Raw genomic sequence first — 21185 nt, forward strand, 5'->3', positions numbered from 1 at the left:
TAATAGTAATGTACTGCTCAATTGTCTAAGGTGGGAACACAGCTGAAATATGACATTACTCATTTATAATAGGAGGTGAATGGTAGACTACTTGTGATTTTTTCACTGTTACATAAAATATCACAATCCAGATTAGCTTTCCAAAGGTGTATTTTAATTTATTTAGTTTTCAAAAAGTTGAATCTGTGAAGAATATATGTGGCTTTTTTTTCTAGGATGCAGGGGAATGGCCTTGTGTTTCTACATAATGGTTTTACTTTTTTTTTTTTTAACTTGACACTTCATTATTTTTTAAAATTTATTTATTTTCTTTTATTATTTTTTTTGGCTGCATTGGGTCTCAATTGCAGCACGTGGGGTCTTTCCTGAGGCATGCGGGATCTTTTGTTGCAGCGTGCGGGCTCTTTATTGTGGCGCGTGAGCTTCTCTCTAGTTGTGGCGTGCAGGTTTTTCTCTCTCTGGTTGTGGTGCATAGGCTCTGCAGTTTGCGGCACTTGGGCTCTCTAGCTGCGGCACATGGGCTTAGTTGCCCCGCAGCATGTGGGTATTAGTTCCACTACCAGGGATTGAACCTGTGTCCCCTGCATTGGAAGGAGGATTCTTAACCACTGGACCACCAGGGAAGTCCCCACATTTGGTTTGTAAAGTACAACATATGAAAGTACAACTTATTTTTATCAAGGCAGCCTAAGACTGATTCTAAAAGTTAACAAAGGGACTTCCCTGGTGGTACAGTGGTTAAGAATCCACCTGCCAATGCAGGGGACATGGGTTTCAGCCCTGGTCCGGGAAGATCCCACATGCCACAGAGCAACTAAACCCGTGCGCCACAACTACTGAGCCTGTGTTCTAGAGGCTGCGTGACACAACTACTGAGCCCGCATGCCACAACTACTGAAGCCTGCACGCCTAGAGCCTGTGCTCTGCAACAAGAGAAGCCACCACAATGGGAGGCCCGCGCACCGCAACCAAGAGTAGCCCTCGCTCGATGCAACTAGAGAAAGCCCACGTGCAGCAACGCAGACCCAACACAGCCAAAAATAAATAAACAAACAAACAAATAAATAAGGGTTAACAAAGCACCACTAAAAACTAACAGACTGACCTCACTCTCAAATATTGATGCAAAAATGGGAGATGAACATATTAGCAAGTGTGATTCAACAAGAAATTAAAAGAACAGTAGTGCACATCACAACCAAGTGGATTTACGCCATCCAGGAATGCTTAATAGGAGATTGGGGAATATAATCCATCATACAATATTAATAGACTACAAAAGAAAAACCATATGGTCATGCCCATAGAGATGGAAGATGTCTTTGACAAAATTAACACTCTTTCTGATTTAAAAACAAGCTCTTGGTAGACTACAAGTGTATGGGTACTTCTTTAGTGATATGAAATATATGTATCTTGGGACTTCCCTGGTGGTGCAGTGGTTAAGAATCCGCCTGCCAATGCAGGGGACATGGGTTCGAGCCCTGGTCCAGGAAGATCCCACGTGCCGTGGAGCAACTAAGCCCGTGCACCACAACTACTGAGCCTGAGCTCTAGAGCCCGTGAGCCACAACTACTGAGCCCATGTGCCACAACTACTGAAGCCCGTGTGCCTAGAGCCCATGCTCTTCAACAAGAGAAGCCACCGCAATGAGAAGCATGTGCACTGCAACGAAGAGTAGCCGTTATTCACTGCAACTAGAGAAAGCCCGGGCATGGCAACGAAGACCCAACGCAGCCCAAAAAATCAATAAATAAATTTATATTAAAAAAAAGAAATATATGTATCTCAAGCCAAAGCCAGCACTATGCCCAATGGTGAAATCCTAGAAGTGTTTCCATTAAAATCAAGAATGATTCAAGGTTGCCCACCACCAAATTTTTCTGCAAGTATTAACCTAGGCATTGAGACAGGAGAGCTATAGGAGTGTATTCATGTTGGAAATGAGGATACAAGATGATGATTTTATGCAGGTAATACCGCTGTATGTTTAGAAAAATGCTTAGAATTTCCTGAAAGTTGTATCATGAGAAAAAACTTAGCATGTCCTAAAAATCTATTAGATATAAGAGTTCAGGGCTTCCCTGGTGGCACAGTGGTTGAGAGTCCGCCTGCCGATGCAGGGGACACGGGTTCGTGCCCTGGTCTGGGAAGATCCCACATGCCGTGGAGCAGCTGAGCCTGTGAGCCATGGCCGCTGAGCCTGCGCGTCCAGAGCCTGTGCTCCGCAACGGGAGAGGCCACAACAGTGAGAGGCCCGCATACCGCAAAAAAAAAAAAAGAGTTCAGTGTGTGGCTGGTTATAGAATATAAAATATCAGTAGTTTTCTTATCAGTGACTAGTTAGAAAAGATAATAAGAAATGATCCCATTTATGAAGGAACAAAAGAGGTAAAATACCTAGTAATAAACTTAATATTACCAGAGCCTCTATTTTAAAAACTCTTAAAACCCTTTTAAAGGACATAAAAGAAGATATAAATACACATGATTCTTGGATAAGAAGACTAAATATAATATAGATTAAATTTAGGGACTTCCCTGGTGGTGCAGTGGTTAAGAATCTGCCTGCCAATGCAGGGGACATGGGTTCGAGCCCTGGTCCGGGAAGATCCCACATGCCGTGGAGCAACTAAGCCTGTGCGCTACAACTACCGAGCCTGCGCTCTAGAGCCTACAAGCTGCAACTACTGAAGCCCACGTGCGTATAGCCCGTGCTCTGCAACAAGAGAAGCCCCAGCTCGCTGCAGCTAGAGAAAGCCCGCAGGCAGCAACAAAGACCCAACACAGCCAAAAAAAAAAAAAAAGATTAAATTTAGTCAGTATACAACAAAAATATCTAAATTATTCTGTGAATTCGTTTTCATCACAATTAAAATATCAGTGGGAATTTGAGAGTAAAAACACTGATAAAATGATACTGGATTTATCTAAAAGAGGGGTTCTCAACTGCGGGCGATTTTGCCCTGCACCCCAACCCACGGAACAAGCGGCAAAGTCTGCAGACATTTTTTGGTTGTCATCACTAGGGGGGTGATACTGACATCTAGTGGGCAGAGATCAGAGATGCCGCTAAATATCCTACAAAGCACAGGACTTCTGCCCAAAATGTCACTAGTGCCGCTGTTGATAAACCCTGATCTAGGAGACTCAATACTCTAGAATAACCAGGAAATTTCTGAAAAATTAGTGATCGAGGGACTAACCTCTTCAGTGGAACAGTGGAGACAGTCCAGAATACACTGGAGGATTTCATGTAGGATAAAGGCGGCATTTTATATCAAGATGGATAATTCACTCAAAAATAATAACTGATTGGATTTTTAGGAAAAAATAAAGCTGGATCCCTATCTCACTCCTCTCATCAAAACAAATTCCAAGTGAATTAGAGATTAAATTTTAAAAAGTGAAACCATGCAAGTACAAAGAGAAAACATGGGAGAATCAACTTGTAGTCTCGGCCCTGGAAGGGCCTTTCTAAGTAGGAACAAACACAGAAGCCATAGAGGAAATGGTGAAAAATCACATAAGTATTAAACACTCCTTCGTAAAAAGAGGAAATTATTTGCAAAACATGTAACAAAGGGGGCTTATTTACAAAGAGTTTGTATAAATCAATAAGAAAAAGAAAAATAGTAAAAAAGAAAAGAGTAGTTCACATAAAATGGAAATACAGATAGCCACTAGAAAGATGCCAAGTCTTACTTAGAGGTAAAGGAATGTAAATCAGAGCAATAATTATCACATACAATTTCCCCTAACAGATTAGTAAAAATTAAAATGATTGAGGGAATTCCCTGGTGGTCCAGTGGTTAGGACTCCACGCTTCCACTGCAGGGGGCACGGGTTTGATCCCTGGTCGGGGAACTAAGATCCCACATGCTGTGTGGCACGGCCAAAATAAGTTAAAAAAACAAAACAAAACATTAAAACGATTGATAATTTCTGATGTTATGAAGTGTGAAAGGAACCACACCACATATAACTGATGGCAAGGACAATCTGGTAAAATCTATCTACATTTGAAATACATATAATCTTTCACCAAGAATTTCTACCGCTTAGCATTTAGCGTTACTGATATACTTGAAAAAGGATGCCTATATATATGGACAAGATATTCGGTTGTGGCATTATTGTAATAGTAAAATACTGGAAATACCTAAGTGTGTATCAGCCCAGCGCTGATTGCAGAATGAGATTTTGGTACAGCAGAACAGTATGCAGCCATGGAAACGGACACAGATTCGTCTGTACGGACAGGGAAAGATCATTACTAAGTGGGGAAAATAACATGGTGCATCTAGTCTGACCTCATTTGTTTTGATTTTTAAATAGATGTTAATATAATTTTTGAAATCATAACTTTTTTTCTGGGAGGATGTAGGGATGTTATCTTTGAGGAGAGTTACCAGAATTGAAAGTGGTGGGGGAGGGACTTCCCTGGTGGCGCAGTGGTTAAGAATCTGCCTGCCAGTGCAGGGGACACAGGTTTGAGCCCTGGTCCGGGAGGACCCCACATGCCGTGGAGCAGCTAAGCCCACACGCCACAACTACTGAGCCTGCGCTCTAGAGCCTGCGAGCCACAACTACTGAAGCCCGCGCTCCTAGAGCCTGTGCTCCGCAACAAGAGAAGTCACCGCAATGAGAATCCCGCGCACCGCGTCGAAGAGTAGTCCCCGCATGCCACAACCAGAGAAAGCCCGCGCGCAGCAACGAAGACCCAACGCAGCCAAAAATAAATTAAAGAAAAAAAAAGACACACACAAAAAAGAAGTGGTGGAGGAAGGAGACTTTTCATGTTAGATCTTTCTGTTTAAAAACACATGCAGACATTGCTTTAAAAAAATAAAAACAGAGTAAATACAAATCATAACCTAATTTTTTTTTTTTTGCCTTAGCCAAATCCTTCCTCTTCCACTTGCTTTTTAGTGTGTCTTAACTACTCATTGGTAAATTATTTAACTGCTTGATCCCAGCACGTACTCCCTTTGTTCAGGATTCTAGAGAAAGACCTTGGTTTTACTGGTTCCCACACCCCATGGGCTTTAGTTTCCTTACTTGTTCCCTTGAGGAAATACCTACAGATCTACGGCACAATGATGTCACAGCAAAGGTCTGTGAATGCTTTGTAAACTGTAACGGGCTATTGAAATGTAAGATGCACTTCTCTTCCTGTAGTTATCATTCAAATCCAGTTTGCCATCTACTTGATTGTAATGAAATTATATCCTTTGACCTCATCGAGTTGAATTAGAAAATTGCATTTGTCTCTGGACCTTTTGTTTTGAAGTGCAGGTTGTCCTTAACATTTTCATATCAGCTTTTGGACAGCTGACACTTTTGTACATTGTCATGTATCCCCAAACTGCCTCGTTCCTGGTGAATTTGGACCCGTGCATCAGCTGATGAGCCCACTGTTAGAAGCAGTGGCCGGCATGGCCATGCTGCCCGTCAGCCGGTGTGTGTCTGTCGCAGGTGCCAGCACCCCTGCAATTATGCAGTCGTGTTAGTTGGTCGTGTGAATATCGGATCACACTTTGTCTTTATTTTATGAGCACGAAAACCAGGGGAACGAGAGTGTTGGCACTAGTAGTAAGTGTGGGTTTTTAAATCTCAGTCCTGTTGAGTCAAAGAGGGAGGTGATTTAGTGTGTTAGAAACGGCACCTCACTGGACTCACAACCATTCTCTATAGATTCAGCTGTGAAGAATAATATAAAACTAAAGAAAATAAGGAAAATGCTAGCAGTATGTAGTTGATTTCCTCTTAAAGGAAAGATGTAATTATAAATTATTTATAGAACTTAGGGGACAGAAATCTTTTTATGGCCCTCAAGTCTTACTTAGTTTTTGAACTTTTGGCTTTAGGACACTTTTTTTGGTAATGCATGGTATGGTATAATCTGTGTTTTCTTTCAAATATATTAAATTTGGAAGGGATCTCATTGTGAAATTATGATACGGTGTTGTGGTTTGAAACTCACAGTGGTTAAACCTGTGATCAGCCTGTATTGCACCCTTTCCTGGGAATTGATCTATCCTCAAGGAGGAGCCCTCAAACGTAGAACAAGAGAAAATGCTCACTCCTTAGATAATAATGATTGTATGATTGCTCACGCTTGCATCTGTTGCTAACGCACAGTCTAACCCAGGTGCTGGGGGAACTGCGTGAAGGAGCTGGACTGTCTCCGGGTTCTGGTGTCCAGGCCCCAGCATCCCCGGGGCCCTGCCGCCGTCTGCAGTAACTGCAGCAGCCGCAGGGGTGTGGACGGGCGCTCGGAGTCCAGCCCCAGCTGATGCCCCCGAGGTGCTGGCCTCATTCGTCCTCCCAGCAGCCTCCAGGAGAAGGCGGTGTTTCATCCAGATCAGGGGGCTTCAGAGAGGTCAAACGAGCGTGGCTTTGTGTCGCCCACGCCCGCCCTATTTCCACACTGAACACGGGCTCCTCCTAACTGATTCTGAATCAGTATTATAACATCTCTGCGGTACAGCCGGACACACCTGCTTCTTCCTTTTCTCCCTCCGGTGCCCGTGGTGCAGACCTAGTTTTACCCGATAGGCGTGGAGCTTAGAGAATGGGGTGGCCCCTCGTGGTAGGCAGCTGTCCTCCCTGGTACCCCATAACCGCGCATCTCAGCCCCCACGAGATGCTGAGCGCCCCCCAAAGCTGCAAGGCGGTCCTGCCACTAGATGGCAGTCTCGTCCAAACACTGACCCCTGCGCTGGGAGTCCCCGCTCTGACCAGCAGTCCTCCTGGCATTCATTAGGTCAACAAATATTTTCGAGCGCCTACTGTGTGCTCGGCGCTGTCCTAGGCAACAGAGAGACATCGAGGAGCAGGACATGGAGCTCCGTAAACAGAGCCGTGTGGGGGAGGAGGACAGAGGGCGGGGGGGCCGGGGACTGAGAGAAAGAGGGGTGAATGACCCGACCTCATTTTGGAAGGAGCACTTTGGCTGCCTGTGCAGACTGGACGAATGGACAGGGGAGACCAGATGAGAGGCCATGGCCAGACCCTAGGAGAGAGACTTTTCAAGGCTGAATAATAGTCCATCATATGTAAATACTACATTTTCTATATCCCTCCGCCGTCGGACAGACCAGAAAGACCAGGAACGAGCTTTAACTTCAGGTGGTGTCTGGAGTGACCCCGGTATGAGGAGGTTTCGAACTTGGTGCTGGTATTATCAAGTCCTGGGTTCTTAGGTAGTACCTGGTGGTTTCATGGCCCTGTATTTCCCAGGGGTCATCAGGGCTCGGCGGCTTTCCGGGGTCCTCCCCGGGAACCCGTGGTTCAGAGGGGGGCGCTCTCCCTGCTCCTGCCCCCAGGAACACTGACGTTTCTGCCAAGTCTTTCCGTCCAGAAATGTGCTGCCTCTCCAGTTCTCTGAGTTTTCATTTTCGCTTTTCCCTGATGTCTGCTTATTGCCCCCGTCCTCCCCCTCCCCCTCCCCCTCCCCTCCCCTCCCCCTCCCCTCCCCCCTCCCCTCCCCTCCCCTCCCCCCTCCCCTCCCCTCCCCCTCCCCTCCCCCCTCCCCTCCCCTCCCCTCCCCCTCCCCTCCCCCTCCCCTCCCCTCCCCCCTCCCCTCCCCCTCCCCCCCTCCCCTCCCCCTCCCCCTCCTCCTGACCGCGGCTCTTCCTCCGGCTCCTTCTGTTTGTTGAGTTTATGCCTAGGTTTATACTTATCCTGCTTTGGTGGATGGGATTCCTTAGTCATTGTATTTTCTTTCTTTTTCTTCTTTTTTAACATGGAAAACTTCATGAACTTGCATGTCATCCTCCACGCTAATCTTCTCTGTATCCTTCCAAGTTTAGAATGTGCCGCTGAAGTGAGCATTTGTATTTTTTTAATTAGATATTTTTAAACTATTTAATTCATAACTGACTCCTTCCCTTACTGGTACTGATGGTTTTCAGTTGATTCTTATGTGTTTTCCAAGTGGAGGATTCTGTCAGCTGCGATAACAATGCCTTTTGTCTCCTCCATCCCATAGCTGTGTCTTTTCTCTCTGATTCCTGCTGTATCGTGAGACCCGAGTTGTGTTCAATGCTAGTGATGTCCTTGTTCTCATTTTACTGTGATTGCTTTTTAAAAAATTTTATAAATTTATTTATTTTGTTTTTGGCTGTGTTGGGTCTTTGTTGCTGCGCGTGGGCTTTCTGTAGTTGCAGTGAGCGGGGGCTACTCTCCATTGCGGTGCATGGGCTTCTCATTGCGGTGGCTTCTCTTGCTGTGGAACACGGGCTCTAGGCATGCGGGCTTCAGTAGTTGTGGCACGTGGGCTCAGTAGTTGTGGCTCGCAGGCTCTAGAGCGCAGGCTCAGTAGTTGCGGCGCACGGGCTTAGCTGCTCCGCGGCATCTTCCTGGACCACGGCTCGAACCCGTGTCCCCTGCATTGGCAGGAGGATTCTTAACTACTGCACCACCAGGGAAGCCCACTGTGATTGCTTTTGATGTTTCCCCATTAAATCAGATACAGAAAGTTGGCTTGAGATATTGTTTTGCAGGTTCAGTTCTTCCTTTCCTCTTTTGCTCAGAGTTACTAGGATTGGGTGGTAGATTTATTAAATGCCCTCAAGGCATTCTGTTATTACTTTAATTACTGATTTTCTTTTTTACCCTGGAGTCTCCTTCAGGAAATCCAAATATGTGTATACTTGGTCTCCTGGGTATGTCTTCCACATCACGGATTTCCTTAATCCTTTTGATTGCTTTCATGCATCCTCTGATTTTTAAAAGCTTATCATCTAATATGCTTTGCTTTGTTTCTTTCCTTGAATTCAACTATTGTGTCTTTAGTATAATTTCTCTGATTGCAAACTGCTTCTTCTTTATGACTTCCTGCTCTATCTTCATAGCTATAAAAGCTCCTTGAATTTCAATGAGGATGCAGGTTAGAGATTTTTAAAAACATTTCCTATTTCTTCCAATAACTTTGTTTCATAGGTACATATTTATCTGAATTCCTCAGATGATTCCCCTTTTATGAACTGCTGAGACTTTCCATATAGATCTAGTGATTTTCTAGAATCGTCTATCTTCACAGAGGGAAATCTGTTGTGTCACGTCCCAGGGGTGGTGTCCATGCGGTGACTTTCTCTCACGCTGAGACTCAGGGTAAACTTTGAATAATGCAAAGTGCTGGTTTCCCTTGATTTACATGTTAGCTGCATTTCTAGAAAATTCAGTGTCTAATAAAGTGTAAAAACTCTCCTTGTGGACTTCCCTGGTGGCACAGTGGCTGAGAGTCCGCCTGCCGATGCAGGGGACACGGGTTCGTGCCCCGGTCCGGGAAGATCCCACATGCCGCGGAGCGGCTGGGCCCGGGAGCCATGGCCGCTGAGCCTGCGCATCCGGAGCCTGTGCTCCACAACGGGAGAGGCCACAACAGTGAGAGGCCCGCGTACCGCAAAAAACCCCAAAAAACAAACAAAAAAACCTCTCCTTGTGTTTCTATGTAAAATAGTGTTAGATTCTGGACTCAGATCATTATAAACAGTTCTTTTTTTCACTTCCCGAATGCTGGGTATCCTAAGAAAGGGGAGAGGGCTGCAAGAAGCAGGCACACCCCTGACATTTGTAGGGCCTGGGGCAAGGGGGCAAATAAGGGCCCACTGTTGATTGGCAAGGTTCTGATCAGTGTAATTAAGTAGGCTATGAAGGATCAGGGATTTGGGGTGATCTGTTAGGTTGTGGTCCAGGTTGTTGTATATATCAAAAGTTTATTCCTTTTTAATTTTTTCATAGTATTTCTTGGTGTGGATGTGCCACAGTTTATTTACCCACAAGTCTGGGTTGTGTCTAGTGTTTTGCTCTCATGAATAAAGCTGTCACAAACATTATCATGAATAATGCGATACAGGTTTTTACGTGGACGTTTTGTGGAAGCATTTCTCTGGGACAAATGCCCAGGAGTGCAATTGTTGGATTGTGTGGTAGTTGCATGTTTAGTTTTTTAAGAAATTGCCACAATGTGTTTCCAGAGTGACTGCGCCATTTTATAGTCACGCCAGCCATGTGTGAGTGATCCAGTTTCTCCACAGCCATGCTAATAGGTGTGTGGTGATATTTCACTCTAGTTTTAATTTGCATTTCCCTGATGGCTAATGATGTTGAAGCACATCTTATTTTTCTTTTGCAACTTAAAAAAAAATTTTATTTATTTAATTTATTATTTATATTTGGCTGCGTTGGGTCTTCGTTGCTGTGCGTGGGCTTTCTCTAGTTGTGGCAAACGGGGCTACTCTTCGTTGCAGTGTGCGGGCTTCTCATTACGGTGGTTTCTCTTGTTGTGGAGCACGGGCTCTAGGCCCGCGGGCTTCAGTAGCTGTAGCACACGGGCTCAGTAGTTATGGCTCGTGGGCTCTAGAGTGCAGGCTCAGTAGTTGTGGCGCACGGGCTTAGTTGCTCCGCAGCATGTGGGATCTTCCCGGACCAGGGCTCGAACCCGTGTCCCGTGCATTGGCAGGTGGATTCTTAACCACTGCACCACCAGGGAAAACCCAACCTTATTCTTCTTTTCCAAAGTTGTTTTATCTAGTCTCATTCCTTTGACTTTCTATATAAATTTAGAATTATCTCATCTGTGTACACACAGAAAGTCTTCTGGGAATAGACATCTTTACTGTGTTGAGTCTTCCAATACACAAACATTTATTTAGATCTCCTCTGATTTCCTTCATCAGCATTTTATAGCTTTTAGCGTACAAATCCTGTACCTATTTTGCTAGATTTATACCTATTGCTTTTTTTTAGCAATTGTAAGTATTATGTTACTGTATTTCTAATTTTGGTGTTCATTGCTAGAATATTGAAATACAGTTTATTTTTTACGTTTATCTTGTATCTTGTGAACTTGCTGAACTCACTTACTAGTTGTCGGAGATTCTTTTTCCTTTAGATTCCTTGGGATTTTCTATGTAGACGATCATGTCATCTACAAGTAGGAGCAGTTTTAATTCTTCATTTCTGACCTGTATACCGTTTATTTCCCTTTCTTGCCTTGTTACACTGTCTAGAAATTCCAACACTGTGTTGAATAAAAGTGCTGAGAATGGACATACTTGCCTTGTTCATAACCCCAGGGGGAAGGCATTCAATCTTCTACCATTAAGTATAATGTTAGCTTTTGGTTTTTTGTACATGCTTTTTATCAAGCTGAGGAATTTCCCTTCTATCCTAATTTTTGTAAGATTTTTTTTTTCTGAGGAATTCCCCTCTATTCCAACGTTTATCATGAACGGAAGGTGGAAAGTGGACCAGCTGACCGTCAATGTATTCACCAGCTAGATTTACTTTTTTTAAAAATTATTATTATTTTTTTAGTTATTTTTAGATTTACTTTTTAAAAATGTGGATGGTTGGGAGAGCGTTTTGTGAACCACTCGTTAAGAAAAGGGAGAGTGGAATTTTTAATGTTTTGATTTATACCCTTTGTTGTATGAAAGAATTTAAGAAATCTTATAGAGATAAATGCAAGAAAATAAAAAGATAAAAATGTGGGGGGGCGGAAATAGAAAAAGCAAAAGCTAGAAGGAAAGTGCATGATTGCTAGTTTGGTGAGGAGTTTCTGGAAGCCAGAGGGGAGAGGGAAACCTGATTCATGATAAGATGAGAAGAAGCCAGCTACTGATGAAACACACAACCGTCCCGGGACTGAAATGTACAGAAATCAAGTCTCCTTTAGGTATCTGAAGGGAACAAGGTATCGATTTTCTAAAGTCGGCAAAGGCATCTTATAAAGCAAAACTTACATGTCTGAACACCTCACTAGCACCCCTAGGTAGCAGTTCTCTCCTTTATTATTCTTTTAAACAATTCATACATTGACTCTCTCTCTCTGCAGTATTTAGTCAGAAACACAGCATTACTGTTAGATTTCGGTGAATTTAAACCAGGTGAGCGTATTGGGTTACGTGCCAGAGTGACATTACAGCAGTAAACTTCAGGGAGGGAGCTGTGATACTACTGATGATACGTGTTTGTGTTGACAGCTGGGGTCTGCTAGCTGAAATGTCGAGGATGCCTGTGAGTAAGCTTGGCAGGGGCAGTATGACTGCAGTACAGTGGGTGGAGGTCGAGGACATTTCCCACTGCAACTGCCCTTCCCAGGAGAGCATGGTGACTAATGGCCTTTAATAGGGTCAGCTTCTGGACGGAGGGATGGAATGATTCGTTCTTCTAGGAGGATGATCGTGGGTGTTGCTCCTTGAGTGAACGTGAGCTGGTTCCTGGTCAGAACCACGTGGCCTGGCGCCCGTGCCCCAGGCTTCTTTATGGAAGCGGAGAAAAGGGAAGGAAACGGTGAGTCCCACTGTGGAATGAGTTTTATGTTCCAGAAGAAAGTTCTGCTTTTCTGGTTCTGGGTAACCGTCACGTTGGATGGAAGGTAAGCCGGAGGTCTTTCCACTGAATTCATGGAACATTCAAGTTCCAGGCCCTGAACTTGGCCATGACCTTCTGAAACGTTCACATCGCCCTCTGGAAAACATGACCAGACCTGCTCCCTCGTGCTGCCTTTCCTGGCTGCCGACGCACAGTAGATTCTCAGTGCTCTGTTCTCTCTTCCTGAAAGTTTGTCTGGATGATTAAGCTTGCCGTCGAATTTTATTTCTTAGCATATTGATTTCCGCATCAAAAATTAGGTGAATACTGAGGAAACTGTTTTTCCTAAGCAAATTACAGTACAGATAGAGTAGAAGTGTGTCCTGCGGATACGTGCCGTCCCCCTTCCTCAACTGAACCTTGCTCAGGTTTTCTTAAATGCTCTTGGAGGGGATATTTATCCTCATTTGATCAATTCCAAAAGACAGCCCAGCCGAGGTGGCTTTATGCTGCGGGAATTCGTTTCGGAACCCGAACGCAAGAGATTGATAATAAATGAAATCAACATATATTTGATAATCTAAGTGCAGAGTACTCAAGTCAGGAACTGTGTGTGGGGTTGATGGCGGAGAGTCCGAAAGGAAGGCTTGAAGACAGCAGTGGAGCAGCAGGAAGGCTGGAAGAAAAGTGGCAGAGGCGGGCACAGATGCGGCTTTGTTCTTCCCTTCCCGCCATGCCCCAGCTGTGTGGCCTGAAGCAAAAGGATCCTCCAGCAACGCTGCCAGTCCCGCTCTTGGAGTAGCCGCGCCTGTGGGCTTTCAAATGAAAGCAGGTAGGAAGGGTCCTTCTGCCGTTTGCCTCGTTCTCAGTGCGTTTTCCGAGTTAACCCATCCTGGCTCCCGGCCACCCCTGGGGCTCCTTTTGGGCCCTTGCAAACCATTCCTTTAAAAATCTGTTCTATCAAACTCTAGTCTTTGGTCAGGTAAAATTTTTAAATCATATTCATTTTTTGAATCGGTCATAGAATCATATGGCTCACAATGTAAAGGGTACAGGGAGAAGCTTTGCTGCCACCCCGTCTGCCTCGTTCAGCACTGTCTGGCCCTCCGCTATCCTTCTAGAGATTCCCAGTGTGTGCAGAAGCAGGTGTGCGTCCTCTTCCCTCTCTGTGCACGGACGGTGGCGGGAACGGTCACACGTTCCGCGTGGTGAGCCCCGGAACCCAGTCTGCACCCTCCCACGTGTGCGGTGTGCTTCACTCCTCTCCAGCCTGCCCCTCATCTCTCTGTGTTTATGAGAGCCGTTCATGACCTTGTTCAAAGTTATCTCCACTTCTGGGGTCGTCATTTCCCTGGGCCAGGAAATTTATGCTCCTTAGGTGGTTTTCTTGGGCTTGAGTTTCCTCTCACTAAGGTTTGGTCTGCCCTCCACAGGGCAAAACCATTTTGGGGGGCACGTGTGTGCGGGAAGACAGGAGAAGGGGCAGAGCTTTTGCCCTTAATTGTTTTCAGCAAACCTCAGCTCCTTTCCAGGATTAGCTTTCCAGACCATTTTCTTACAGGTTTCTGCCAACTTCATAGTCAGGCAAGGCTCTGCGTCCTGTCCTTCAGTTTTACGCAAGTCCTCGACTTTGCCCGCGTCACCGTCACCCTGATTGCTTAGGGATCACCCCTTTCTCCCATCGTTACTCACTGTGGGATGAGACTCTCCCGTTTGGAGAAGCATCACGTGTTTCGTTACCTGTAAGACGAAGTTAACCCCACCCATCTCAGGAAGTGGGGACCACAAAAGGCAATGGCCTTTGTCAGGAACCAAGAACAGAGCCTAAAATGTAGATATCTCTATAAAACCTGCTTTTCCTCTGAAACCATCCTCCATAACAGGATCTCCGAGTTAGGAATGGTGACAATTCAGTAAAATCCACCTGCTTTGGACTCTGGGGCGTCCTGACCAGGCTCTTCCAGCTCTGCTTTCCTAAGATGATGTGCTTTTTTTCTTCCTTGCACTTTGTCAACAATTCCTTTTTCAGTCAAAGTTAGAGTTCTCCTTTTTGGTTCCAAGCAGTAAAATTAGGGCCAGGTTTTGACTGAATATGTGGAAGAATGTTCTAGCAGTCACAGAAGTACAGGGAAGCATGCTGCCCCAGGAAACCAAGAGCTGCCGGTTATCGGTGGGGAGGTTTCATTCTGCGCTGAACTCCTTGCTGGAGATGTTGGAGGGCGATGGGAGCAGATCCTCACTAACGTCCTTCCCAGCCCTCAAGGGGTTGCTGTGAAGCTCAGAGACCTCCTCCTCTTGTCTCCTTCCATGTGGGAGACACTGCTCCAGCCCCTCGGACCACCAGGTACCTGATGACTCCAAACCTGCATCTCTGCCCCAACTTGCACCTGCCTTCCGGAAACACGCCTCCAGCTGCCCACGGCGTCTCGTGGATGTTCTGCACGTGTTGTGTCCGTCCCTTCGTTCCTTCAACAAATGTGTCCGCTGAGTTCCAGGCATCTTCCCAGGTGCCGGGGACGCAGCCACGAGCGAGACAAGGGAAGCCCTGGCTCTCCTGGGTCTTACACTGCGTTCGTGTGGGATCTGTGGGAGTGATGCCCACCCCTCTCACTGCACTTGTTTCCCTGCTTCCTCTAGCATCTGACTCCTGCCGACTGCAGCGCTCTCCCGACACCCAGATCAACTCTCCTGTTATCCATCAGCCTCCTTTCCTTCAGCGTGTGATTTTCTTTGTCACCACGTCTACCCACTTCTTTTCATTTCCTCTGGGTTCCCCTGACCCCACCTGGCACAGCGTCTCTCACCTAAGGCACAGAGGCTTCCTGGTTGAAGTCGGGCTGCTGGTAATGTTTGCCCCACCCTCTTGTCCTGAGAGACTGGGACCAGTTTGGGTCAGTTCATTGACAAAGTTGGTTAAATTGGGGAATCCTAAAAAATGAAAGATATACTTTAAACATTTTATTTTCACCTAAAATGTTCAAGTGCTTTCATTCACTGATGTCCAGCTACAGAGCCAAGGTATTTTCTTGGAGCGCACATGTCGGTGGGAACCCTTTGGCATCTTCCCACACCTGTGACACACCTTCCATGATTTCCAGCTTTAAACAGGAGCGAGAGCATAGGTGCTTCCGAAGAGGACTGCCTGCAGACTCCCTTCACGTGTTTGCTACTGGTCCCCTCATCATTTAGAGCTACTTTGGGCATTTTTTAAATTGAAGTATAGTTGATTTACAATGTTGTGTTAGTTTCAGGTGTACAGCAAAATGATTCAGTTTTATATATATATATTTATATGTAATGTGTGTTTTCAGATTCTTTTCCATTATGGTTTATTACAAGGTATTGGATATAGTTCCCTGTGCTATACAGTAGGACCTTATTTACCTCTTTTATATATAGTAGTTTGTATCTGCTAATCCCCAGGTCCTAATTTATCTGTCCCCCATCCCCTATTTTAACAGCTCACTTTCATCCAGTCTTTTCAAACCATTCAGAGTGGCTTTTTTTTTTTTTTTGCGGTACGCGGGCCTCTCACTGTTGTGGCCTCTCCCGTTGCGGAGCACAGGCTCCAGACGCGCAGGCTCAGCGGCCATGGCTCACGGGCCCAGCCGCTCTGCGGCATGTGGGATCTTCCCGGACCCGGGCATGAACCCGTGTCCCCTGCATCGGCAGGCGGAATCTCAACCACTGCGCCACCAGGGAAGCCCCAGAGTGGCTTTTGAGGAAACAATCTCTCTCTCTCTCTCTGCACTATTTCATTGGTTTACATAATAATTAAGTTACGTAAATAAAATCACTGGTACAACTAGCGTAAATAGGGTTGGAACAAATAGACCTACTCTCAGTATGCAGACAACCCATGTGGAGGGGGCTGAAGTGCACGGCTGTTCCAGGTGGGGCCTGCCAGCCAACTGTGCTCGTCCTGCCCAGGACATTGGTCAATGTGTCCTGTTCAAATGGGCACCTTGGTTACCTTGGTGAGCTGGTTATGTGTAAAATGCTAGGAAGAGGGTGGATGAACACAGGCTTTGCATCAGCAGGGCCCTCATCCTGAACCACAGTGTTGGATGGCTCAGCCTTCTACTCAGACACCTGCGGCTCTCCCATGGGAGACCAGGGGCAAAGCTCCTGCCTGGATCCAGCGCGATCCCACAGCAGCCTCGGCCCAACCCTGTTTGTGCCTTGAGCTCCCGCCCTGGGCCACAAGGGGGCTGGTTCTCCAAATCCACTCAAGACTTTCCAACAATCAAGCCTTTGTTCGTCCTGGTGAGCACAGACCCGGCAATGCTCCTCCAGGACACACGTCCAGGCCCGGCACCTCTCCTGCTGGCCCCTCCTGCCACTCTGGACCTTGACAGCAGTGCTGTTCACCACAGGAGGGAGGACCAACTGGTAAGCATCACCTCCTCCGTGAAGACTTTCTCGATCCCACAACAGGATGAGCTTTTCCCCTTTTAAAGATACACTGCGTTTGGGCTTCCCTGGTGGCGCAGTGGTTGAGAGTCCGCCTGCCGATGCAGGGGACACGGGTTCGTGTCCCGGTCCGGGAAGATCCCACATGCCATGGAGCGGCTGGGCCCGTGAGCCATGACCGCTGAGCCTGCGCGTCCGGAGCCTGTGCTCTGCAACGGGAGAGGTCAAAAGAGTGAGGGGCCCGTGTACCGTGTAAAAAAAAAAAAAAAAGAAATGAGCTGGAGAACCTTAAATGCAGATTCCAGAGTGAAAGAAGTAAGTCCGCAAAGGCTGCATCCTGTACGATTCCAACCATACGACACTCTGGAGAAGGCAAAACCACAGAGACAGTAAAACAATCAGTGGTTGCCGAGGTTTGGAGGAAGAAAGGTGGGGGGAAGACTAGGTGGATCACAGGGTACTTTTAAGGCAGGGAATCTATTCTGTGTGACACTCCAGTGATGGATACATGTCATTATACATTTGTCCAAACCCACAGAATGTATAACCAACCCAAAGAGTGACCTCCAATATAAGCTGTGGAGTCTCGTTAACAATAACGGATCTACAACATTGTAAATCAGCTATACGTCAATAAAAAAAAGAAAAAAAACACGGATCTATATTGGCTTATTGATTGTAACAAATATACCCCACAGTACAGGCTGTTAATAAAGGGGGAAACAGAGGGGGGTGCGGAGGGGGTATATGGGAACTTTCTATACTTGCCACTCATTTTTTTTATAAACCTGAAACCTCTTTAAAAAACAAAGGCCATTCCTTTAACAAAAATCGTGATCCAAATAACTGCCTCGGGCTTAAAGTAACACCACAAAACAGGAATAACAGTCACCAGGGATCACCTGTCCATCAGCCATTTCCTTCTTCTTTGCTAATGAACTCCACGGAACACGATGCTGATAGAAGGTCACACTGTTCTTAGCTCCGGAATGAATCTTAATTACACGGTCGAAGCCAATCGTGGTGATTCCATTTTCCTTGCTAGTGACTGAGGGAGGTCTGGTGGGAGAGTCCGGGAACGCTTTCTTGCCCTTAAGGGGACACACTGGAAGCATGCTCTCTTCTTCCATGGGGCTTTGTCCTCCCTGCTTGCAGTCACCAGCACTACAGCGGCCATCCCCACCAAGACGGCGAAGGGAGGTGGCCAGGAGGGTAGATGAGAAAGACAGAGAGAACTGGTTCTCCCACGACATCACTGTGTCCCCAAGGTAAACCTGCTCTGAGTCACCTACCTTCTGTTCTGTTAATACAACATGGCACGCTTCCTCAGTGTTGAAGTCCAGCTGAGTCAGATATGATCTGACCTGGTAGCTCTCCTTTTTCTCCATAAGGGACTCAGGTTCAGAGAGATTCGCTATCTTGCCCAATGACATAGAGATAAAAAGGAAGGAGCCAGAGTTCAATTCAGGCCTGTTGCCTGCGAAGCACTTGTTCTTTCTTTCTCTACCTCTCTGACTTCAGGAGAAGCTGGCCGCGGAATCTTCAAAGAGAAGCGACTCTTTCAGGATTCAGAAAAGCAAATAGTTTCTTGTAATAAGTAACTGTAAACTATGGGAGAAAATCTTGAAGAACCCTTCCTGAATTAGAGAAAACACATTTTTTAAATCTCCAACAGGGCTTAACTTAAATATAAATAACATCGCTAGAGGGTAAAGGAAGGCAGATTGAGATAATGGTCATTACCACTATAGACCCCGGTACAATAAAAATGCCCATTGTCTGTCCTTGTCTCAGCCACTGACTCATTAGGTGACCTCGCCCAGACCACCCCCGGAGCCTACAAGAGCCTTATTATCTACCCATCACCTTCCCTTGGAGCTTCGTATGAATAATAAAAACTCATCACTGGCCTTCAGATTCTGAAGTTCACATTATATGCGAAAGACAAGCCTAGGGGTGTAACGTGAGTTTTTCCCTAAGCTTCCAAGTCTAGGAGCACAAAGGGGGTGGTGTTCCCCTCAATGATTTCTGGAAGTCCCAGGAGCATGGGGCTTAGGCTGCTTTATTCAATCAATAATATTCAGCACCTGTGTTGTACATGACACTCTCCAAGTTTTCCATCTTCTAAAGGAGGGGGGAAACCTCAACTTTCCTAATAAGTCAAAGGCCAACGAGATTCGCACAAAGAAAACCAAGAGAAACTTAAAACGCTGGGAGAAAGAGTCAAAGAGAGGGTAACAGAAGAAGTCTAGTAACTGAATCGAAAGAAAATTTCCTCAGGCAAACAGCACATATATTGGTCTGAAAAACACTCCAACGACAAAAGGTGGCAGGAAACGTCGAGGGCGCATCTGTAGGGACAGAAAGCAGATTTGTGGTTGCTTGGAGCTGGCGTGAAACGGGAGTTGACTGGAATCAACAGAAGGCATCTTTTCGGTGTGACAGAAATGTTCTAAAGCTCCGTCGTGGTGGATGGTTGTAACTCGGTAAACTGACTAAAACTCTTTCGCTTGCACATCTTAAATGGGTGAATTTAGTGATACGTAAATTACACTTCGATAAAGCTGGGTTTTAAAAAAATTTTTTAATTTTTAAAATCTTTAGAAGCTTTTTTTTTTTTTGCGGTACGCGGGCCTCTCACTGTTGTGGCCTCTCCCGTTGCAGAGCACAGGCTCCGGACGCGCAGGCTCAGCGGCCATGGCTCACGGGCCTAGCCGCTCTGTGGCATGTGGGATCTTCCCAGACCGGGGCATGAACCCGTGTCCCCTGCATGCATCGGCAGGCGGACTCTCAACCACTGTGCCACCAGGGAAGCCCTGGGGCTTTTTTTAATAAGTAAAAGGAGATAAACGGATGAGCCTTCAAGACTCAATTATTTCTGAACTAAAAAGAGCCCCGTCATTACTCCAAATCAATTAGCAGGACTGAAGCCTGGGGGTGCCTCAATGCCAGGAATAAAGGATAGAAAGATACTGGCTTTGAAGAAGATGAGATAAAGGGGAGAGAGAGGCCTCAGCCACGCTTGGGACTGGCTTGCTTCCTGAGGGTGCTGCCGGCAGGTCCAGCGCACAGTTCACTGGAAGCAGCAGAGAAGGAAGAGGCAGCAAAGAGCAGTACAGGGCAGGGCGCGGGGAGGTCTGAGCAGAAAGACAAACGCAGCGTATCTTTTTTTTTTTTTTTTGCGGTACGCGGGCCCCTCACTGTTGTGGACTCTCCCGCCGCGGAGCACAGGCTCCGGACGCGCAGGCTCCGCGGCCATGGCTCACGGGCCCAGCCGCTCCGCAGCATGTGGGATCTTCCCGGACCGGGGCACGAACCCGTGTCCCCTGCATCGGCACGCGGACTCTCACCCACTGCGCCACCAGGGAAGCCCTGTTGCTCTTTTAAAACAAGCATCATAGGTGCCTTTGACGTCCCTAGAGCCATTTTTGAGGTTATTTAGCACCGGTTCTGGTTCTGGAGCATGTCAGCTGTACCTCCACCTGTGGCTCCGGACAAACTGATTCCACTGGAAATTTTATCCTATTCCAACACTGGACGGTCAGCGTTTGTTTGCCCAGTTCGTATTATCGCCACAACTTGACTTCTCGCTGTCCTGCTTTCAAAGTTCTCTTTAAAAGATTTGTTTTCAGTGATGGCTGATACTTAAAATTGTGAGGTCATGCCCTCAGGAATAATTACTAGGAGTGTGTTAAATTTCTCTATCTCCTTTTCAAATGGTTTTATCAGGTTACCGCCATCAGCATCTAAAACTGTCACTGATGGATTATCACTGTCACTGGTGGTCCAGTGGTTAGGACTCGCTGCTCTCACTGCAGAGGGCCTGGGTTCGATCCCTGTTAGGGGAAATAAGATCCCACAAGCTGCGTGGCCAAATAAATAAATAAATAAATAAAACTATCATTGATGAAGTTTATTTCAGGATGTGTCTTCCTTAAACAGTATTTAACATTGATTGGCTCATGATGTTTTTGGAAAAAAAATTTTTTGGAGGCAATTGGGGAAATTTTAATATGAACTGTGTACCGTGTAATATTTTGAGAATATTATTTTTCGTAGGTGTGATCATGGTGGTTGTAGGAGAGTTTAGGAGATCCTGCTGGAAGTATTTGGGGGTGAAGTGTTGTGATGTCATGTGGTTGGCAACATACTTTCAAATGAGTCAATGAGAAGGAAAATGGAGAGGGGTCGAGATAAAGGCCAAATGTGGTAGAATGTTTATATGAGGTAAAATGTTTACAATTGGTAAATGTAGGTGATGGATATAGAAGGGGTTCATTGTGGTGTTCTGGGCACACTTTTCTGTCAATCTGAAAATGTTCACAGTGAAAAGTCGGAGAATAAAAAAAGACTTTTTCCCCTTCAATATTATAAAACATTCATCTGTGTTTACTTCAAGACTTTTATATGTTCATATTTTACACTTAAATTTATACTGAATTGA

At 45.9% G+C, this 21185-nt stretch overlaps 1 protein-coding gene across 8 annotated transcripts in view; it reads left to right on the forward strand.

Moving 5' to 3' along the window:
- The window catches only part of SPECC1 (sperm antigen with calponin homology and coiled-coil domains 1), a 247898-nt gene that overhangs the window by 86008 nt on the left and 140705 nt on the right, over positions 1-21185 (forward strand). The window contains exon 1 of one of the 8 annotated variants that reach the window (XM_079903746.1): positions 13127-13160. The exons of the other annotated variants lie outside the window; for them this stretch is intronic. Coding sequence (XP_079759872.1) covers positions 13151-13160 — 10 coding nt within the window. The 5' untranslated portion in view covers positions 13127-13150. Of the gene's footprint in view, positions 1-13126; positions 13161-21185 lie in introns of those variants that run through there. 8 annotated transcript variants of the gene reach the window in all.

Source organism: Stenella coeruleoalba (assembly GCF_951394435.1).
Source record: "Stenella coeruleoalba genome assembly, chromosome: 19".
NCBI lineage: Eukaryota > Metazoa > Chordata > Mammalia > Artiodactyla > Delphinidae > Stenella > Stenella coeruleoalba.